At 40.6% G+C, this 19,038-nt stretch overlaps 1 protein-coding gene across 2 annotated transcripts; it reads left to right on the forward strand.

Annotated features, from left to right (window-relative positions):
• The first annotated feature begins 10,612 nt into the window (after positions 1 to 10,612).
• On the forward strand, positions 10,613 to 17,123 carry LOC104442043 (homeobox-leucine zipper protein HDG5). Of its 2 annotated transcripts, none has more exons than XM_039311210.1 (13): positions 10,613 to 10,716; positions 10,899 to 11,005; positions 11,271 to 11,535; positions 11,684 to 11,895; positions 12,316 to 12,433; positions 13,077 to 13,265; positions 13,395 to 13,892; positions 14,053 to 14,154; positions 14,464 to 14,682; positions 14,857 to 15,025; positions 15,388 to 15,656; positions 15,774 to 15,869; positions 16,068 to 17,123. In XM_039311210.1, exons 3-13 carry the CDS (start codon positions 11,395 to 11,397, stop codon positions 16,551 to 16,553), a joined length of 2,499 nt encoding a protein of 832 aa, XP_039167144.1. In that variant the 5' UTR covers positions 10,613 to 10,716; positions 10,899 to 11,005; positions 11,271 to 11,394; the 3' UTR covers positions 16,554 to 17,123. The 2 variants fall into 2 exon arrangements, with proteins under 2 accessions (XP_039167144.1, XP_039167143.1); XM_039311209.1 differs by having other exon boundaries at positions 10,687 to 10,785.
• The last annotated feature ends 1,915 nt before the right edge of the window (positions 17,124 to 19,038 follow it).

The following is a 19,038-nucleotide window of genomic DNA, read 5'->3' on the forward strand; positions in this document are numbered from 1 at the left end:
ATTACTGTAAATCACAAAAAAAAAAGAGGGAAAACGCCTATAAAACGGAATGGTGAGTTGGCAAAATATGGAAAGAAGAAGCAACTAAAGAAAGGACAAGAGGACCAGGGTGATTCTAATCTTCATGGACTTTCGCCATTGAATCGAAAAACAACTCTCAACTTGTCCAAATCGAGATTCATCGAACGATTAAAATTTATTGCATCTTAATCCAATGATGAAAGACTTGGAAAGGACGATACCTCCTCGAGGCCATAGACTCACTTGATAGAGGCTTGTCAAGGCTCTAGAGGGCCTTTCAAGCACCAATTACATTAGTCATACCACTCTGGTCTTCTTTTTCTCGTATGCTGTCGTGTTCACACGATCAATCTTTAAAGCTAGTAAGGAGTATTAAAGACTAGGACTAACACTTTGACTTGCGTGTTACATGTCACGTCATTAGCTCATGAAGATAATTGTCCAAATTTCTCGAACCTATTATATTACAGCAAATTCAATTATAAATTTTTCATTTCTATCAATTTAGTTTTAAATCTTTTGAATCTTGACGATTTGTTAATTTCATTTTAAACCTCTCAATTGTGTCAATTTAGTTATAAACCTTTTGAAGTTTTTTCAATATAGATAATTGATCAAAAGGATTATATTGATGAGTTTTCAAAAGTTATAAGGTTGAATTGAAAAAACTTGAAAATATTTAAATGAAATAGGCAAATGTTAAAAGGTTTGAGACTGAATTGACCATTATATATTTTGGACAATTTTCTGGTAGCTCATGATCCTTGAGCAAGTAGAGTAAATCGTTGAATCCAAGGCGCTAGTGTTGAGGTGGTCGTGAAGTGACCCGTTGTCATTTGTTTGTCGCGCTCCACATCCGCAAATGATATAGTTGAGGCGATGATCGGATGCTCCTAAAATGCTTTCAGTGGGAAGAAACAACGCAAGCTGTTGGAGATATATCGTCATACAATATAAATTTCATAATACAATCAATTAGTAAGAAAAGTCAATTCATGCTTATGGATCCACACATCTCGATTGTAAATTATCAACAAGTTGTTCCCTAAGTAGAGCGACACAAATTTTACTTTTTTCCCAATGTTCAACAGTCTCGTTGTAATGTTACCTTTGAAATTTGAATGCCATTTATGGAAACAATCACTATTAGAATTCTCGTAACACCTTACTCGATTGCAATAGGACCAGGGGTTGCATTATTGCCGTCCAATAAGATTTAGACGTCATGATGCCATTGGAAAAATCTCCTTGTGTCTTAGAGAGGACGTGTTCTCACAATAACTACTCAATTGGTACCCGCCACTTCATAAATTAGGACGACGTGAAAGAAGAAACGCCTTCCGCATAAAGCGTATGTCATAGTTACCATCTTGCATTAAAGGAAATTCAAGACAAAAGATTCAATTATTAGGCTAGGCTTGTTTCGTGAAAATTCATCAAATTTGAAAATATTTTCCTAATTTTAATCATTATAATCTTTTACAATTCATGCCTATACATTTTTGTTAATTATCAAAATATGTTCTATTACTTCTTTTCCTAAAAGTTATAAATGATCAAAATTAAGAAAATTTTTAGTTTATTGATTTTCTGTGAAATTAACGGAGCCTTGCTCTTGCTCTTGTGTTATTGGATCCGTTAGGTAAAATCAAGTTACATTATGGGGGCGTCAAAGGAGGGGAGGAGCGAGCGAGGGTGAGGGTGGGAGCCCTCCGGAAGCGTGAGCGTGCGGCGGCCTGAGGATGGAGGCTGCGGCGGGGGAGGCAGTGGGGGAGGCGGCGGGGAGCCTGTGGCTGCCGCGGTCGATGGACAACAAGGAGGAAGGCTGCGGCGCGAGGGAGAAGAACGCCATTTTCACTGCTGCTCTGCAACTCCTGCTCTCCATCCATCCAGTGTTTTTGCTGAGATTTTTTTTTTTTTGGTCATTCCTCGGTTTAGCAGCGCCTCGATAAATAAAAAATAATTAGAAAAAGGAGAAGAGGAAGTTTTTGTGTTCAGTTTTCTTTTTTTTTTATGACTTCTTGATATTTTCACCCTGCAAATAAGAGAATTTTTAAACGTGAAGTTGGCTTCGGATACTTTTTTTTTGTGCAATTAAATCAATCACTCGTCAATTTGAAAGATTGGTCATTTCGCCAAGAGAACCAAGCATGGCCTGATCACTCCAATTATGTAGTCTTGCTAGGTTCTATGCTCGGTTTCACTCCTATAAAATGTGATGACTAATAAGCGAGATGTGTTCATTATACATTCTAGACACTGATATATGAGCATAAATATTATTGTCACCAAATTAAATTGCACAAATCAAATCGAAAAGTAAAATGGCGGGCTCATGTTTTGATATCCAACTCGTAAATTGAACTGATATCTCTTTAAAAAGCATATGAGCGATTAAATTGGGCAAGCAATATGCAATATATATCTATCTCAATCTATACATATCTATTTTTGTAGAATAAACGAATCTTTATGGACTGTACTAAATTGATTTTTTTTTAAAATTTACTTGCTTTGTGGGATTGACATTTTTATCTCGAAGTCATGTGCATCTCTTCTATTGAAATGAAAATTTCCCTTCCAACCAAAAAAAAAAAAAAAAAAAAAAAAAAGGATCTGCTATATATATGCCATGGGATTTGTTGGTATTTCTAAATCAATTTTATCGCCATGAATCGACGAGGTCCAATCCGATCCTTGTTTATTAGACAATCAGAGGCCCAATGAAAGCCCAATTTCAAAGCCTTAGCGAATGGGCCGAGGCGGGACCGACACGTGGATCTGGCCATGGAATTAATAAAACATCTCTCGCTAGATTAATTAAATGGGCCCTAACAACATCGACTTCGGCTTCGGTAAAAAGAAATTAAATGGGCCTCTATATGATTTTATCATGTCTATCACCTCCCATTACCATAAATCACCCCCCCCAAAAAAAAGGCCTATATAACGAAATGGTGAGTTGGCAAAATAAAAGTGGAAAGAAGAAGCTTCTAAAGAAAGCACAAGAGAACAGGAAAATGGTTTTAAGTTACGACAAAGGCGGGGGTGATTCTAATCTTTGGGAACTTTTGCCATTAAATCAAAAAGCAACTCTCAATTGATCAGATTGAGATTCATCGAACAATTAATGTTAATTGCATTTTAAACCAACGATGAAAGATTTGGAAGGCACAATACCTCCTTAGGGCCATAGACTCACTTGATAGAGGCCTGTCGAGGATGTAGAGGGCCTTTTGAGCACTACTCACATTAGTCATACCATTTTGGTCTTCTTTTTCTCATATGTTGTCGTGTTCACACGATCAATCTTTAATGCTAGTAAGGAGTGTTAAAGACTAGGAGTACCGCTTTGACTTACGTGTTACATGTCATGTCATCAGTTGCTCATGGGGATAGGTGATTCTAATCTTCGAGGACTTTTGCCATTAAATCGAAAAGCAACTCTCAATTGTTTAGATCGAGATTCATTGAACGATTAAGGTTCATTGCATTTTAATCCAACAATGAAAGATTTGGAAGGCACAATACCTCCTTGGGGCCATAGACTCACTTGATATAGGCATGTCAAGGATGTAGAGGGCCTTTCGAGCACTACTCACATTAGTCATACCATTTTGGTCTTCTTTTTCTCATATGTTGTCGTGTTCACACGATCAATCTTTAATGCTAGTAAGGAGTGTTAAAGACTAGGAGTACCGCTTTGACTTACGTGTTACATGTCATGTCATCAGTTGCTTATGGGGATAGGTGATTCTAATCTTCGAGGACTTTTGCCATCAAATCGAAAAGCAACTCTCAATTGTTTAGATTGAGATTCATTGAACGATTAAGGTTCATTGCATTTTAATCCAACAATGAAAGATTTGGAAGGCACAATACCTCCTTGGGGCCATAGACTCACTTGATAGAGGCATGTCAGGATGTTTTTTTTTTTTTTTTTTTTTTTTTGGTTAGAGGGCCTTTCGAGCACTACTCACATTAGTCATACCATTTTGGTCTTTTTTTTCTCATATGTTATCGTGTTCACACAATCAATCTTTAATGCTAGTAAGGAGTGTTAAAGACTAGGAGTACCGCTTTGACTTACGTGTTACATGTCATGTCATGTCATTGCTCATGGGGATCATTATTAAAAAATTCCTAAACCTATCATATTGCAGCAAATTCAATTATATCAATTTAGTTATAATTTTTTTTACAATTTATTAATTTAGTCATAAATCTTTCAATTATGTCGATTTAGTCTTAAACATTTTAAACTTTTGTCCATATAAATAATTGGTCAAAAAGGATTATATTAATAAATTTTCAAAAGTTATAGAGCTGAATTGACAAATCGTGAAAAAAGGTTTAAAATGAAATAAGCAAATCATCAAAGGTTCAAGACTAAATTGGCCGCCGTATATTTTGGATTATTTTCCCGTTGCTCATGATCCATGAGCAAGTAGAGGAAATTGTTAAATCTAGGTATAGGTTTCGACTTCTACGCCCGCATGAAAATGGGCAAAAGTCTAAGACTATGGGTTAGAGTAATAGTAGAGTAGAACTGACAAAAAACAAAGATGACCCGTTATTATTTGTTTCTTGCGCACCACATTTGCAAATGATACAGTCAAGGTGATGATTAGATGCTCCCAAAAAGCTTTTAGCAGGAAAAAACAACACAGGCTTTTGGAGAGGGTATATTTTCATACAATACAAATTTCAAAGATGAATTTCCATGTGACTAACAAGTATAAATTTCAGACATCACATGAACGATTAGTAAGAAAGTCATTTTTCAAAATTCATACATATGAATCCACACATCTCGATTGTAAATTATCAAAAAGTTGTTCCCTAAGCGGCATGATACAAATTTTACTTTTTTTCCAATGTTCAACAGTCTCGTTCTAATGTTACCTTCGAAATTCGGATGCCACTTATCAAAACAATCACTATTAGAATTCTTGTAACATCTTACTCGATCGCAATATGATTAGGGGTTGCATTATTGCCGTCCAATAATATTTGGACGTCGCAATGCCATTGGAAAAATCTCACCGTGCCTTAACATAGGGACATGTTCTCACAATAACTGCTCAATCGGTACCTGCCACTTCATAAATTAGGGCGACGAGAAAGAAAAAATGCCTTCCTTGTAAAGTATATGTCATAGTTACCATCTTGCATTAAAGGAAATTCAAGATAAACATTTAATTATTAGTCTTTGCTTGTTTCGTGAAAGTTCATCAGATTTGAAAATATTTTCCTAACTTTAATCATTGTTATCTTTTACAATTCATGCCTATAAATTTTTGTTAATTATGAAAATATTTTCTATTACTTCTTTCCTAAGAGTTATAAATAATCAACATTAAGAATTTCTTTAGATCATTGATTTTCCGTGAAATTAATGGAGCTTTGCTCTTGCATTATTGGATCTATTACGTAAAACTAAGTTACATTATGGGTTTGTGACCCATTTTGACATGTCTACCCGCCACTTTATAAATTAGGATGATTGCAATCTTACATTAAATTATTATTCTAGAAAAAGGTTCAATTCTTGCTATGAGTGTTGAGCTTTTACGTTATTTGATCCACTCCGAAACACACGACACAATTCTTGACGAGATATAGGAAGAGGATTTGGTACCACGTGATTGGCTCCATTTGTTTTTCGGAAAACGAATAGCTTGGACAATAATTCCTTAAAAATGATCACCGGTGTTTCTTGAAATAATTTAATCAATGGAAAATGTTTAAGTTATTAATAATAAATTTATATCTAAATATTTTCATGGATGATGAAAATATTTTTCATTAGTTATCTTTGTAAGTGATACAAATCATATATTTTTAAGAAAATACCTTCTAAATTATTTATTTTTCGCAAGATTATTTATTCTAAATATACATCAGTAAGGAGAAATAGTCAAGATAACAAGTACAAGAAACAGCACGAATGCACTGTAACCCAGCCCACCAGACAAATCTACTGTATCAAGACTTCTTTTAACGCGAAATTAATCATATTATCAGTACGTTTGCTGCAATACAGTGGTGAAATCAGGATTTGGGGGTCTCAGATTCTTAAGGTAAGTACGTGTCTGGAGTGGTCCTCCCTCTCCTGTGCAAACGGCTCGAAAGAGATTTTGACTCCACTGTTAGATTATCTGACATGTTGAATCGATTAATTTTTTTTTTCTTGACAATAAGTCACATGTAATATAACCTTTAAATTTAGATCGCGTTTAATCGTTCAGATTAAAGTCAAGGTAAGATAGGATAATGTGGGATTTGAAATCCTTCAAATATCTATGAATTGTAGAAAATCCAATTACATGTTTGGTGTAATTCAATATAAGATTAAAACTTTGTGAAAATTTCACTTGCCCAGCTCAAGCTCTTTAGCAACTCGTTAAACTCGCTCCCTTTAGCTCCTTAGGTTCGTCTCCTTCGCCGCCAACTTTGACAAATCCATCACCATCTCCACCTCCACCTCCAGGCCGTAGTCCTTGGTCAGCTTTACTGCGTCGAAGGGGAATTGGACGACAGTGAAGACAAGCCGCTGGGGAAGGCGGTGGGTCGGCCAATCTAGTAAATGAGGTAGTAGCGGCGAGGCAACGGCGAAGGGTGGCGGCGAGGCGGGTGGACACTACGCGCAAACTTGGGTGTCACTTGACGTTGACGATGAAGCCTATGATTTGGGGCTAACGAGGGGCGAGGAGGAGGTGGACAGACATCTACCGATGGCGATGGCGATGGATGACATCGAGGTAGCGACTAATGAGGGGTACACAACTATGTAGTAGACCATGATGACAGATTCGAATTCTTCTATGATAATAGTCATGTAACATATAACTTCTCATTTTCACTGTTAGTCTTGTGAACACAATCGACAATCGCATGATGATCAAAAGTAACAACAATCAATTATCATGAGGGTGGCTCTTACATGGTGGCCGGCAAAGCAAATGTGACATTTCATTGTTCAAAGATAATTGTTAAGTTAGTTTTTTTTTTTTTTTTATCTAATCCGAGTTTATCTCGTCCCCATCTCAGTTTTTCTATTTGGATATATATTCGGGTTTATCTTATCTGAAGGAATTAACATTTGATTAGATATTTTGTTATCTTATATGGGGTTGCCAAACATAACCTTATGGACATAAAATTAGTTAAAAGCCCGAGTAGAAGTGACCACTGGCTACATTGTTTAGGTAGAAAAATTGATCATAGAGGCGGACTTATATATATAGTCATGTTGCACTCTGTAACATACCTAATAAGATCGACTTGGATTCGGCTCCCCCACTTGGATCGCGTTTTATGCTTTGAGCTGTCCTTGCTAAGCATAATTTCATTTGGGGCGGTCAGTGTCATGATTCCGTTCTAAAAAAATCATTAGTTCGTACCCTAAAATTTTAAAAGGAGAACATCCTTTTTTGGCTTTCAAAATATTGATCCCACATATACGTAAAATAATTTAGTGCGACGAGTATTATAAAAAAAAAATAGTTCATTTGGTTCCTCAGAGACTTTTTTTTTTTTAATAAGATCTCCTAATGTATATATAGAGTTCATCAACGTTGCCATAGGACACTTGTTAAATGACCAGGACATAGGAAATCCGATGTCTTCAATGCACTGTCTATCTCGTATCCTCTGTAATTGATCTTTGGAAGATTAAAACCATGCATAGTACGTCCGGGAAACTCATTATCAGAATTTTACAAAAATAGTAGAATGACAATAAAAATCAGTAGTTCATGCCTGGGGACGACCCAGTACTATCGGAATTTATGTCCTGCTAAAACCCTAATTCAATTCCCTTTCCTTTGTCAGTGCGTTTTAAGGCAAGCTGGCAAGTTCCTCCGCTTGTGCCCAGGGAATCGATTGCAACTGCCTAAGCTTCTTGTAATAATGGTGGATATGGAATTTCATGGTTAGGCCACTGAAAATCAGTTCATTGATTGGACTGAAAGGAGTTGGTCAAAGTTTGATCAGAAGAGGACCTCTTCAGAAAAATCCATATCATTTTACATAACTCAAATCTAATCACTTCCCCTTCCCTCAATTTGGAAGCCTAGGAACATCGTTCAAAACCATTGCACTCCTAAAAAAGGCCATCCCGATTCGTCTCTATGACTATACGAGATAGAGAGATGAAAATATTTCAACTTATGTTGTCTCGTCTCATTAACACGAGTCTAATTGATTCAATTAAGCAATTTTTTGCATTTTCCTACTTTTAAAATTTCTAACATTGAGAGGTGAATGAGTCCATAGAGAATAAGATTGTGTGTTTGTTCCTTCTCTTCTCTTCGATTTCACTTAGGTTTTTACCCCCTGTTTCCCCAAATTTGCTTTTCGCCACCTACCTTCTTCCAAAATTGACCGTTTTTATTTTCCGTGTCATTGTCAATGGATAGGTGTCTCGTAAAAGATGTGGGTCAAATCAAATGAATTATGTAAGTCTGTGCATTTCCATGAAAATTGCGAGTCCACGAGGCAAAATTGTAGTGATCTGGAAGTGAAATTTCGGACTCTTTTTCTATAATTTGGTAAAATTCAATAAATGATAGTAAATTTGCCAACTGTGCCATCAATAAATGGTGGGAAACTTTATGATCGGTTATGTATTAATAAATACCAAATTAATTACATTTAAACCTTGCTAATAATTGTGTTATTGTGATGAGGCTATTGTGAGTATTTGAAATTTTACCCGACTCATGTCGAAATTATCAATTCCATATTTATCAACTTATATTATAATTGAATTTTCACTGTCGTTATTAAAGTTTGACAGTGTTTTTGATTTGCAGCTATTGTAAATATCTAAAAACTTACCAATTCTCATTTGATATTATCAATGTCCATAGTGGATCAGCGTAGATGCTACCAACTTAGCTATTAATTTTACTATGGCCACCAGTGAAGAAATGATTCAATCGATTTTGAACATATTGTATGGATGCTAATTCAATTCTAAACATTTCAATTTTGTCAATATAATTATAAACCTTTGCACAAAATTCTAGTATAGTCATTCGAGTCAATTTTGTTAAAATTGCTAATGTGGCAGTGCGTCCTATGGGACAGCCGATGATGACCGGACTGTCATACTAGCGATTTCCATGCGATAATTGTTTTTCTTGCATCCTTCACGAAGTGAGCAACTACCTATACTAAGTAATTGGAAAACTATACTTCCAATCAAAGGAGAATCAATTACGTAACTCTTATAACCTCATAATTATTTCTATTTGTAACGAATTGTCATATTTATGCACTTTCTAATTGTTACTTAGGGTATGATTTAGGAAAGTAAGCGTAGCCGACATGCAGTCAGGAGCAAAGGCACCGAAGTTGTGTGGCGCTGGCTCGTCCAATTTTCATCTAACAGGCCCAAACCTTGTTCTATTTCCTGGCTTGCCATTGATTGATTGCTACCTTACAATGAATTGGCAGAGATGGTCTGGTCTGGACCGGGTGTCTCTTTCTTGTGCTTATTCTGTCAGCAGTGGAGTGAAACTCGCTCTGGCTTCTTCTTTGAATGTCACTTTTCTGCTCAAGTATGGTGCGAAGTCATGGAGACATGCTCTGTCAGTAGGATTTCTGGAAATTGGCGAGCTGATCTTCCTTGGATTATGCAAGTAGGGAGAAGGGCAAGGAGCTGCGGAAAGCATCGGCGAAGTCCCTTCGGAGTGCTTTGCATAATGCTTTGCTTCATTATTAAGTTGCTGCATCTGTGGAGGAGAAGACCCTTCGCTTCGATTAGATTACCCGGAAAGCGTCGTTTCGAGGGCTGTTGTTAGCAAGAAGAGAGAGGGTTGCATCAGATCTCCATTGGGGGTCTGTTATCGAATCCGAATGTTCGTCTCCGAATGTTCAAGTCCTTCCTAGTTCCTATATGGAGTGCTTGCTTATTGTTTGTCTTCATTTTAAGTTGCAGCATGCTGCATGCTTAGGATTTGTAACAATGTTTTGCTAGATTGCTATGTCAGACTCACCCATATTTCGGAGTATGCGATTCAACAACTTCCTTATCCCAAAGAATGAAAATACTATAATAACGACTAAAAATGATTTATAACTTGAAGATGTTACATTTTCAAATATCATTATAATTGACTTGTTTATATATTTATTTTGCGCAACAACACAAGGAGTTACCCTACAAAGTAAAGGGGAAACCAAACTGGGCTAAGCCGTGTGAATGACGCGTAAAAATCAATTCATGCAGGTAAAAATCGCCCGTAAAAAAAAAGAAAAAAAATACTCTCTTCTTGCACTCCAGCTATTGCGAGTTCACTCTCCACGCGGAAAAGGACAGAGACCCAACGCTCTCTCTGAGAGAGAGAGAGAGAGAGAATGGGGTTTGACTTTGATTTTTATTACCGGACCATCGAAACGCTCGCCCGGCCAGCGAGGGAGCGCCACGTGTGACGAAACGGCGACCGATGGATTAATTGTGCGTTGATCGGTTTCGCTTCGTCAAAGCGAAACGAGAGAGAGAGAGACAGAGAGAGACAGAGAGAGAGAGAGGAAAAGGCCATAAATGATGACTCAACCCCACCCATTTATTGCGTCAACACGAAGACGAACCCCACCCTCTCTCTCCCCCTCTCTGTACACTGCTTCTGCTGAATTTTAGTGCCCAAGCAGCAAAAACCAAAGAGGAAGAGGAGGAAGAATAGGGTAAATATGTTTGCTCTCTCTCTCTCTCTCTGCGTTTCGGAATGCAAACCGACACTTGCTGTGCCCATGGTGCGCTTATGTCCTTACTCGAAGAGAAGGGAAAATGATATTTTTCTCTGGTTTTGCCTCTTTTTCTTTTTTCCCTTCGTTTTCTCATCCTTCTCGTTTTCTTCCTTGTAAAGTGCACTTGAAAGGCATGGTGGTTTCGGGACTCGGCCATCGGACTTGAAGCGCTTCGCGATCTTTCGTGTTCTGGGTTTTGACTCGAACGCGGAAACCAGCGTCCCAGGTATGGCAAGTAATTATGAGCTCAAACCTCATCTTTCCAGGGGATTAATGCGGGACAAGAAAAAGAGAGATGCATTGTCTTCTTCTTCTTTGCATTTTGCACCAACTGTTTCAGCTTCCTAATTTTCTCCTCGTTTTGCTGGAAAATACTCATGAATATGAATTCCCATTTCTCACTTTAACCTAGCTCTACGAAAGGGGTTTTTTTTTGCCCTCCTTATCCTTCGCTCAACGGGTTCTCGATCTCTCTGCATTTTTGTGTACAGGGGACGTCCAGTTGAAGAGAAAGAGGAAAGAGGACTCCGAAGGGTTTTGAACACAGCGCTTCTCTATTCTTGGTGTGTATTTACGTTTGGGAGGGAAGAAGAAAAATTAAGAGAGAGAGCAAAGATGTTTGGAGATTGCCAGGTGATGTCATCCATGGGAGGGACTGGTATTTCCGCCGAGTCCCTCTTCTCGTCGCCCATCCGAAACCCTAACTTTGACTTCATGTCGAGCTTGCCCTTCAACGCCTTCGCTCCGCTCATTCCGGTCAGTTTAAAACTCTCTCCCCCTCTCTCTCTCTCCCCTCCCCCCCGTTTTCTCTCTCCCCGCCTCGGAATTATATGCAGCTGTTCTAAAAGCGGACTTGTCCTTTCGTCGCTGACACGTTACCCTACTCATTTTCGATCTTTTGTAGAAAGAAGAAGAGATTAATGGAATGATGGGAGGGAGCAGCAACAGCAAGGAGGAGATGGTGGACAGTGGAGGGTCGGGGAGTGAGCATTTCTTGGAAGAGAAGTCGTCGGCGAACGAGCTATTAGATCTAGACGGCGGCGATCAAGATCAGCCTGCTAACAAGAAGAAGCGTTACCATCGACACACCGCTCGTCAGATCCAAGAAATGGAAGCGTACGACTTTTTTCTTTTTTATTTTAAGACGTATACACACTACACATGCCCCTCTCTCTCTCTCTCTCGCATGCAAAAGGTCATGTACCACTTTTCAGATCACTTTTTTGCTCCATTTTCCGACTCGTTTTTTCCTCCTTAATGTCAAAATTTTCATGCATGTAACTAGTTTATTACAAGAACATACGCCTGTATTTGAACAAAAAAAAAGTACATACGCTTGTCATCTCACGTTACTTGCATTCAAATATTCTAAGCAAATTATTTGTGCTTTATTTAGTACCTGCGTGTTTCGCCCATCCCCCAAGATTTTGGAGACCTTGACCATTTTTCTCTTCCTCATTTTTGCAATTTTTTCTTTGGATAAGATCATTATTATTATATAAAGTGTTTTTTTCCCCTTTTTAAAATGTGTTACAGATTGTTTAAGGAATGTCCTCATCCGGACGACAAGCAGAGGATGAGGCTGAGCCAGGAGCTAGGGCTCAAGCCTCGCCAGGTCAAGTTCTGGTTCCAAAACCGGCGAACCCAAATGAAGGTTTGTGCGCGTGTTTCTGTCTGTGTCTGTGGGAGCTTCTCTGGCTGATATATATTTGCGATCTTTCTCTTCCCTCTTGAAGTTTCAAAACCCTAGCTGATAATGCGACCGGGTCATTATGAGCCATTATTGAGCTTGCTTTCACTATGTTGCGTAGCTCATAGAAGCAAGGAAAAAAGAACAATCCTTTCGACGATGGGTTCATTACTTGTAGTCCTCTTCCCTACAACATACTGTAACGTATGCGCGACAATAAATGTTAGCTGCTGCTGCAATAAAAACCCTACCTGTACAGAGTAAATGCTTTGTCAACTTCTAGGGTTCCTGGGAGAAAAAGATGTTGTCTAATGTTTGTTCATGTGGCTCGCTAACATTGTATCACGAACCAATGGAGTGTTCCTAGCTTTGTACAATTAAATTGATGTATAGTTATGGTTCTAAAAAGCAACATTAGCTTGGTGATGTATGGCCCCGTAGTCTGTAACTAAACAAAGCCACGAATTACATGATCACGCAGTGTCTCTCCCTCTCTGCTTGGGGGCATTGTGTTGAAGTGTATTCGCTCTGTATATGGATACTTAACTTCGCTTCGGTCAATTACTGCTCTTTAGCGAGTTTTCTTTTTGGATAACAATATGTGTAGGCACAACAAGACCGAGCTGATAATGCGATACTGAGGGCCGAGAACGATAATCTGAAGAATGAGAATTACAGGCTTCAAGCAGCCTTGCGCAACATAGTGTGTCCTAATTGTGGAGGCCCAGGGATGCTGGGAGAGATGGGCTTTGATGAGCAGCAGCTTCGCATCGAAAATGCTCGACTAAAGGAGGAGGTAACATTATTGCTTAGCTGGCAATTGGCATACTTATGAACATAAGAGTTGCCTCATGATTTCTACAATCCTAAGGGGAATATATGTTAATGATGTCTTCTTTTTCTTTTTGAAAATCAATGGCAACAGTTGGAACGTGTGTGCTGTCTAGCTTCACGGTACAGCGGCCAACAAATACAATCAATTCCAGTGCTGCCGCCGCTGTCTCTTTTACCACCATCGCTTGACTTGGAGATGACCATCTACCCACCAAGGCATTTCCCGGAAGCCATGTCCTCTTGCTCAGACATCATGCCCATGCCTTTGTTGCCGCAAGACACTCCACACCACTTGTCCGAAAGCACTGGCCTCATACTCATGGAAGATGAAAAAGCACTTGCCCTAGAGCTCGCCATGTCCTCCATGGAGGAACTCTCAAAAATGTGCCTCGCGTCCGAGCCCCTTTGGGTCCAGAGCAGTGAGAGCGGAAAGGTAGTGCTCAATTTCGAGGAGCATGCGCGGTTGTTCCCATGGCCATTGAACAATAATCTCAAGCAAAACTCAGACAAGCTTAGGAAAGAAGCTAGTAGAGACAGTGCTGTTGTTATAATGAATAGCATTACTCTGGTTGATGCCTTCATGGATGCTGTAAGTCTTATTTGCTGTAAAATATTTTTGAACTGTACATGTACGCGGTGTTTTCTTACGGTTACATTCTCATGGATTAGAATGCTTTGTCTATTCACGCTATATCGTTGTTAAACTTCTTAATCTTGAAAGTTGACACAATAATGTATATTTTTGCTAGGGCAAGTGGATGGACTTGTTTCCCACCATTGTTTCTAGGGCAAAAAATATTCAAGTCATAGCATCAGGCGTCGCAGGTCATGCAAGAGGATCTCTTAACCTGGTAATTGACTATTTTAACTAACTTCTTTTCCCTTTGCTATACTTTGCACATTAGGTAATTACACGAAGATTTATTTCCTTCCATTTCATCATGTTCAATTTGGACGAACTTCTTTTATATGTTTGAACGATGAAAAAGTTTTCATCCTGAAATATTTCAAGGAATCGAATTCTGAGTTGTGTAAATCACATGTATTACTGTATCATTCACCGACAAAATCTTGAGCTTTCAATGTGCACAATTGATTTTGTCTGTGTATCGCTTCTGTTATGTTAAAAGAACTGCATTTTTTTTCTTTTGGTTGATTAGATGTACGCAGAATTGCAAGTTCTTTCACCGATGTTACCGACACGAGAGACATACTTCCTTCGTTATTGCCAACAAAATGTGGATGAGGGAAGTTGGGCGATTGTTGATTTTCCCATGGACAGCCTTCACAACAATCTCGCTTCACCACCTTCTATGCCCAGATACATCAGACAACCTTCCGGTTGCGTCATTCAAGACATGCCCAATGGCTACTCAAGGGTAAGCCCGACCTAACAGCTATACATCTGTACACATGCTCCTACCGATTATTATTATTAGAATGACCGTCAATGCCAGTATAGCACAACCAGAAGTTTGCATCTAGATTATAATTACATAAGGATCTGAAGATTGAGCAACATAGTTGGTGTTGATATGGTTCGTCTTGTTCAGGTGACCTGGGTCGAGCATGCAGAGATTGAGGAGAAAGTGGGGCACCCACTGTTTAGTCAGTTTGTGAAGTGTGGCATGGCATTTGGAGCACATCGGTGGTTGGCGGTCTTGCAAAGACAGTGCGAGAGGGTCGCCAGCCTCATGGCCAGAAACATATCCGATCTCGGAGGTTCTTCAACTTTATCTTCATCTTATGATAAACTTAAAGCATTTTGATCTTCATACATATCAGTAGGATGTCGATAAGAGAATATTAAGTGTTCATCCTGGTTAAGCCCCCCAAAGGCAAGATCATTTTCCATGACATACGATGAGACAGGAATGAAGGGAAAAGTAAAGAATCTGGATTCTGTAACCTAAGTTTTGTAGTAAGACTGCTACGAACTTTGGGATGTGATTGGCCAATCTCATGTATTCGGTCGATGACCTCTCTTGTTAAGAGAATTTGATTAGCGAATTGGAGTATGAATTTAGGTGGAAAAAACCAAATTCGCAAATGTTAACGATGCTGGCATTTTTGGATTGATGTAGTGATACCGTCTCCGGAGGCGAGGAAGAACCTGATGAGGTTGGCTCAGAGGATGATAAGGACATTCAGCACCAACATCAGCACCTCCGGTGGCCAATCATGGACGGCGCTATCGGACTCCTCCGACGACACCATCCGCATCACCACCAGGAAAATCACCGAGCCCGGTCAGCCCAACGGCGTTGTCCTCGCCGCCGTATCCACAACCTGGCTTCCCTACCCTCACCACCATGTCTTCGAACTCCTGAAGGATGAGCGCCGCCGATCTCAGGTCCTTTATTTTGATTAAATCACTCATGCTTTCGTTTTCGAAGCATATTTTATATAAACTTAATTGCGAGCATACCATAATTGTGACTGATTCCTATTTGGCTTTGTGGCATTTCAGCTAGATGTGCTTTCAAATGGGAATTCTTTGCAAGAGGTGGCTCACATTGCGAATGGTTCTCACCCTGGAAATTGCATCTCTCTCCTTCGCATCAATGTAAGCAACACTATCAATTAATTACAAGTTTTTTACTAGCATTCGGCTGTCGAATCATTTAATATTTAACCTCTTTCGTAACACATACATAAATATTTAGTTAGGCGTTCATGTTATAGCTAATTTAAGTTTTAGATCATATGAATTCACGAGTTCTTTTCGCAAAGGGGCACGATAATATCCAACTATGCCATGCAGGTGGCGAGCAATTCGTCGCAACATGTGGAGCTAATGCTTCAGGAGAGCTGCACCGACGCCTCCGGTAGCCTCGTCGTCTACTCCACCATCGACGTTGACTCCATCCAGCTCGCCATGAATGGCGAGGACCCTTCCCACCTTCCTCTTCTCCCTATCGGCTTCTCCATCGTCCCCTTCGGATCGGGTTCACCCGGATCCGACTCCGGCGCCAATGACAACCTGGGGCTCGACGCTTGCCCTCAAGGCGAAGGTTGCCTCCTGACGGTGGGGCTCCAAGTCCTGGCCAGCACAATCCCAACAGCCAAGCTCAGCCTCTCCAGCGTGAACGCCATCAACAACCACCTCTGCATGGCGGTCCACCAAATCACCGCCGCCCTCGCCAGCAGCTCCAGCAACGGCAATTCTTCCCCAGCCCCCTGCAATGTCCCTGAGCTGGCGGTGGCTCCGTGTCCCGACCCTACCGATGCTAAGCAAATCAGTGCTTAGTTAATTATCATGGAATTGCACCCCAAAAAGGATTAGTCTTTTAGCATTATGGGGGTTTGGGGAATGAAGAGAGGGGGACATCATGGGTAAACTACTCGGGGCAAGAAGCTAAGGTAAGTAAGAATAACGAGATCAGAAGGGTGGTTAAGCAGGGAAGTCTCATGTTCATTTTGTTGGTTTCTTTTTTGGAGAGACTAATGTTGTTGTAGCTGAACTTAGGTGGGGGGGTGGGTTTGAATTTTTCATTCCATTTCGTTCTTTTGAGGGGGCAGATTTCAGTTAGGAACTATGGTGTGTAGCAACGGCAGCAGCAGAAGCTGCTGCTGGAGTAGTAGGGGACAAAACCTTTGAAAACAATGGGTGGTAAGGAGGAGTCAAGAGCGCACCAGAGATTGACCCCCGTCGCTTTGCTCCGCCGAGGCGAGGTGGGTGGGGATTGAATGCACCCCCACTTGGGCCTCCTCGCCGGTCGAGCAAACTAGGGGGGTGGTTGGTTCGGGAATTGACTCCTGTCGGCCCATTCTGGCTTTTCGTGCTTTCAATTCAATGCCAAATTCAATGCTTTCTGAACTCGTGTTTTCTCCGTTCCCTCACTCAATGCTAGGACCTCCTCCTCTGCTTCTTGAAAAAGAGTATATAGATCATTGTATCTGACCAGATGAATGCGCACGTAAACCCCGCGATCCATCCCAGGTCGAGGCCGGTGCGGAGGACTGGTGTCGGGCGCGGCCATACGCCGGCGTGTACACTTAGCATGGCCACGTGACGTTCGAGTTTCCGGTCGGTATATGACTGATGAAATGCGCTTGGCATTTCGGGCCTGGACTTGTCTATCTTGCGGCGGATTCTCTCTCTTTTTTCTGTCTATATTTTTCAGGCCTGAGCCCACAGTTTTTGTAATTTTCTCGAGCGTCGGAGAATCGCGATCGCAGTGAGGTCCCCACAGGACGCGATTGGTGGAGACGAGATGACGAGAGGGTGTCAAGCCAATGTTCAGTGGCGAACCCGTGACGAGTTTCGCGCGTTCTGCCGAGTGATTTTTCTTCCGACGTAAAAACCTGCAGTGTCCCTCGCTCCACGCAGTCAACGACGTGGAGCCCGTGCTTCCGCATCGGGCCGGAAGGGCCGGGTCCTGCATCCCCTTCCGCCCGCTCTGGACGGTCCTCGTCGGCTTCTGTGAATCGAAACATTCGCCATCTAAACGAAACAAGTACATACTCGGTCAGGCTCCCGTCACGCTAATCCTCGGATTATCCAATTATTAATGTCGAGCCAGGTTTCCAACTTCAAATTTTCGCAAGGTATGCTAACGGAGAAACCTAGGAAACTTTGACGACGTTTGACAACTGCAACATCCCTTCGAGAAGGAAAACCACCCCCCAAGAAAACTCCAGTTGCCATCGAATCGAATCCTTCCGTTCTGCCAATCGCTTTACAGCACGTGCGCTCAATCGAATCTGCTTATAGGGGCGGATGGACTGGGTCTAAAAGAGGCTGAAAAGGTCGCAATTTGGACTCGTTCAAAAAGGCCGAAAGGGAGAGAAAGAGGGAGGAAGAAGAGGGGAGAAGATGACGTTGAAATTCAACCGGTTGAAGTCTCCGGTCTTCGCCTAACCCCACCTCCCACCACCGTCGCTATTTAATACGTCCGGTCAAAGCACGACCAGAGCGAAACAACCCCTCCGTTCTCGTCGCCTTCCAGCACCACTAGCACTTCTAGACAAAATTTCATTTATTTATTCGATTACGGACCCGACTCGTTCCGTGAAGAGCGAGGAAAAATCACGAGGACGACTTCCGGTTTCAGCCTCGATTCGTGCCTAGACGTTGGCGGCTACCCTTCCATTCTGGGGAAATCCCGTGTGAACCGGGGGGCGCCAACAGGTTGACCAGGATCGGGATCTAGGACAAATCCCAACTAGAATGCTACCAGTCTAACGGCAATGTCAGAACCCATGATGCATCTGAAGTTGGAGAGCAACTCCTCCAGTAAACACCAACTCGTCATCTAACCCAATCGAAACCTGAGATTCGGAATCACCCGGCTCGTTTCAGCATCGTCACGTTCTCGACATTTCCTCATAAGATTAGATTTTGGCGGCGGTTAAAAGTTCATCCGATGACCTTTTTGTTCCTAGAAACAATTTTTATTCGGAAATAGTTCATTTTTTTCTTTTTCATTTCTGTTTCCAATAACAGAGAAGTAATTATCTTTTTCCAGTTTTGGGGAGTAAAACAACAGAAAAGTAGAAAAATGGGATGATTTTAACTAGGTGTGAACATATTCTATACACGTTTCACCTAGAACCTAACAGCTTTCTAAAACTTGAAACATATTATATACATCTTAAAATCTAAAACCTACCATATCACAGATTTTAAGATTGAGTTTATGAGAATTCAAGTTCCACTTATTTATAATATGAAATCCATGTGCAAAAATAGGTATTTCAATTTTTTGAAATTGAGACCTATCATGCACATC

The sequence above is a fragment of the Eucalyptus grandis genome, chromosome 4, assembly GCF_016545825.1.
Source record: "Eucalyptus grandis isolate ANBG69807.140 chromosome 4, ASM1654582v1, whole genome shotgun sequence".
In the NCBI taxonomy this organism is placed as follows: domain Eukaryota; kingdom Viridiplantae; phylum Streptophyta; class Magnoliopsida; order Myrtales; family Myrtaceae; genus Eucalyptus; species Eucalyptus grandis.

Coding starts and splice junctions, on each gene's coding strand:
- LOC104442043 (XM_039311210.1), top strand. CDS start 11,395: ATGTTTGGAGATTGCCAGGTGATGTCATCCATGGGAGGGACTGGTATT. Junction 11,896..12,315: donor CAGATCCAAGAAATGGAAGC/GTACGACTTTTT, acceptor AATGTGTTACAG/ATTGTTTAAGGAATGTCCTC. Junction 15,870..16,067: donor TCTCTCTCCTTCGCATCAAT/GTAAGCAACACT, acceptor TATGCCATGCAG/GTGGCGAGCAATTCGTCGCA.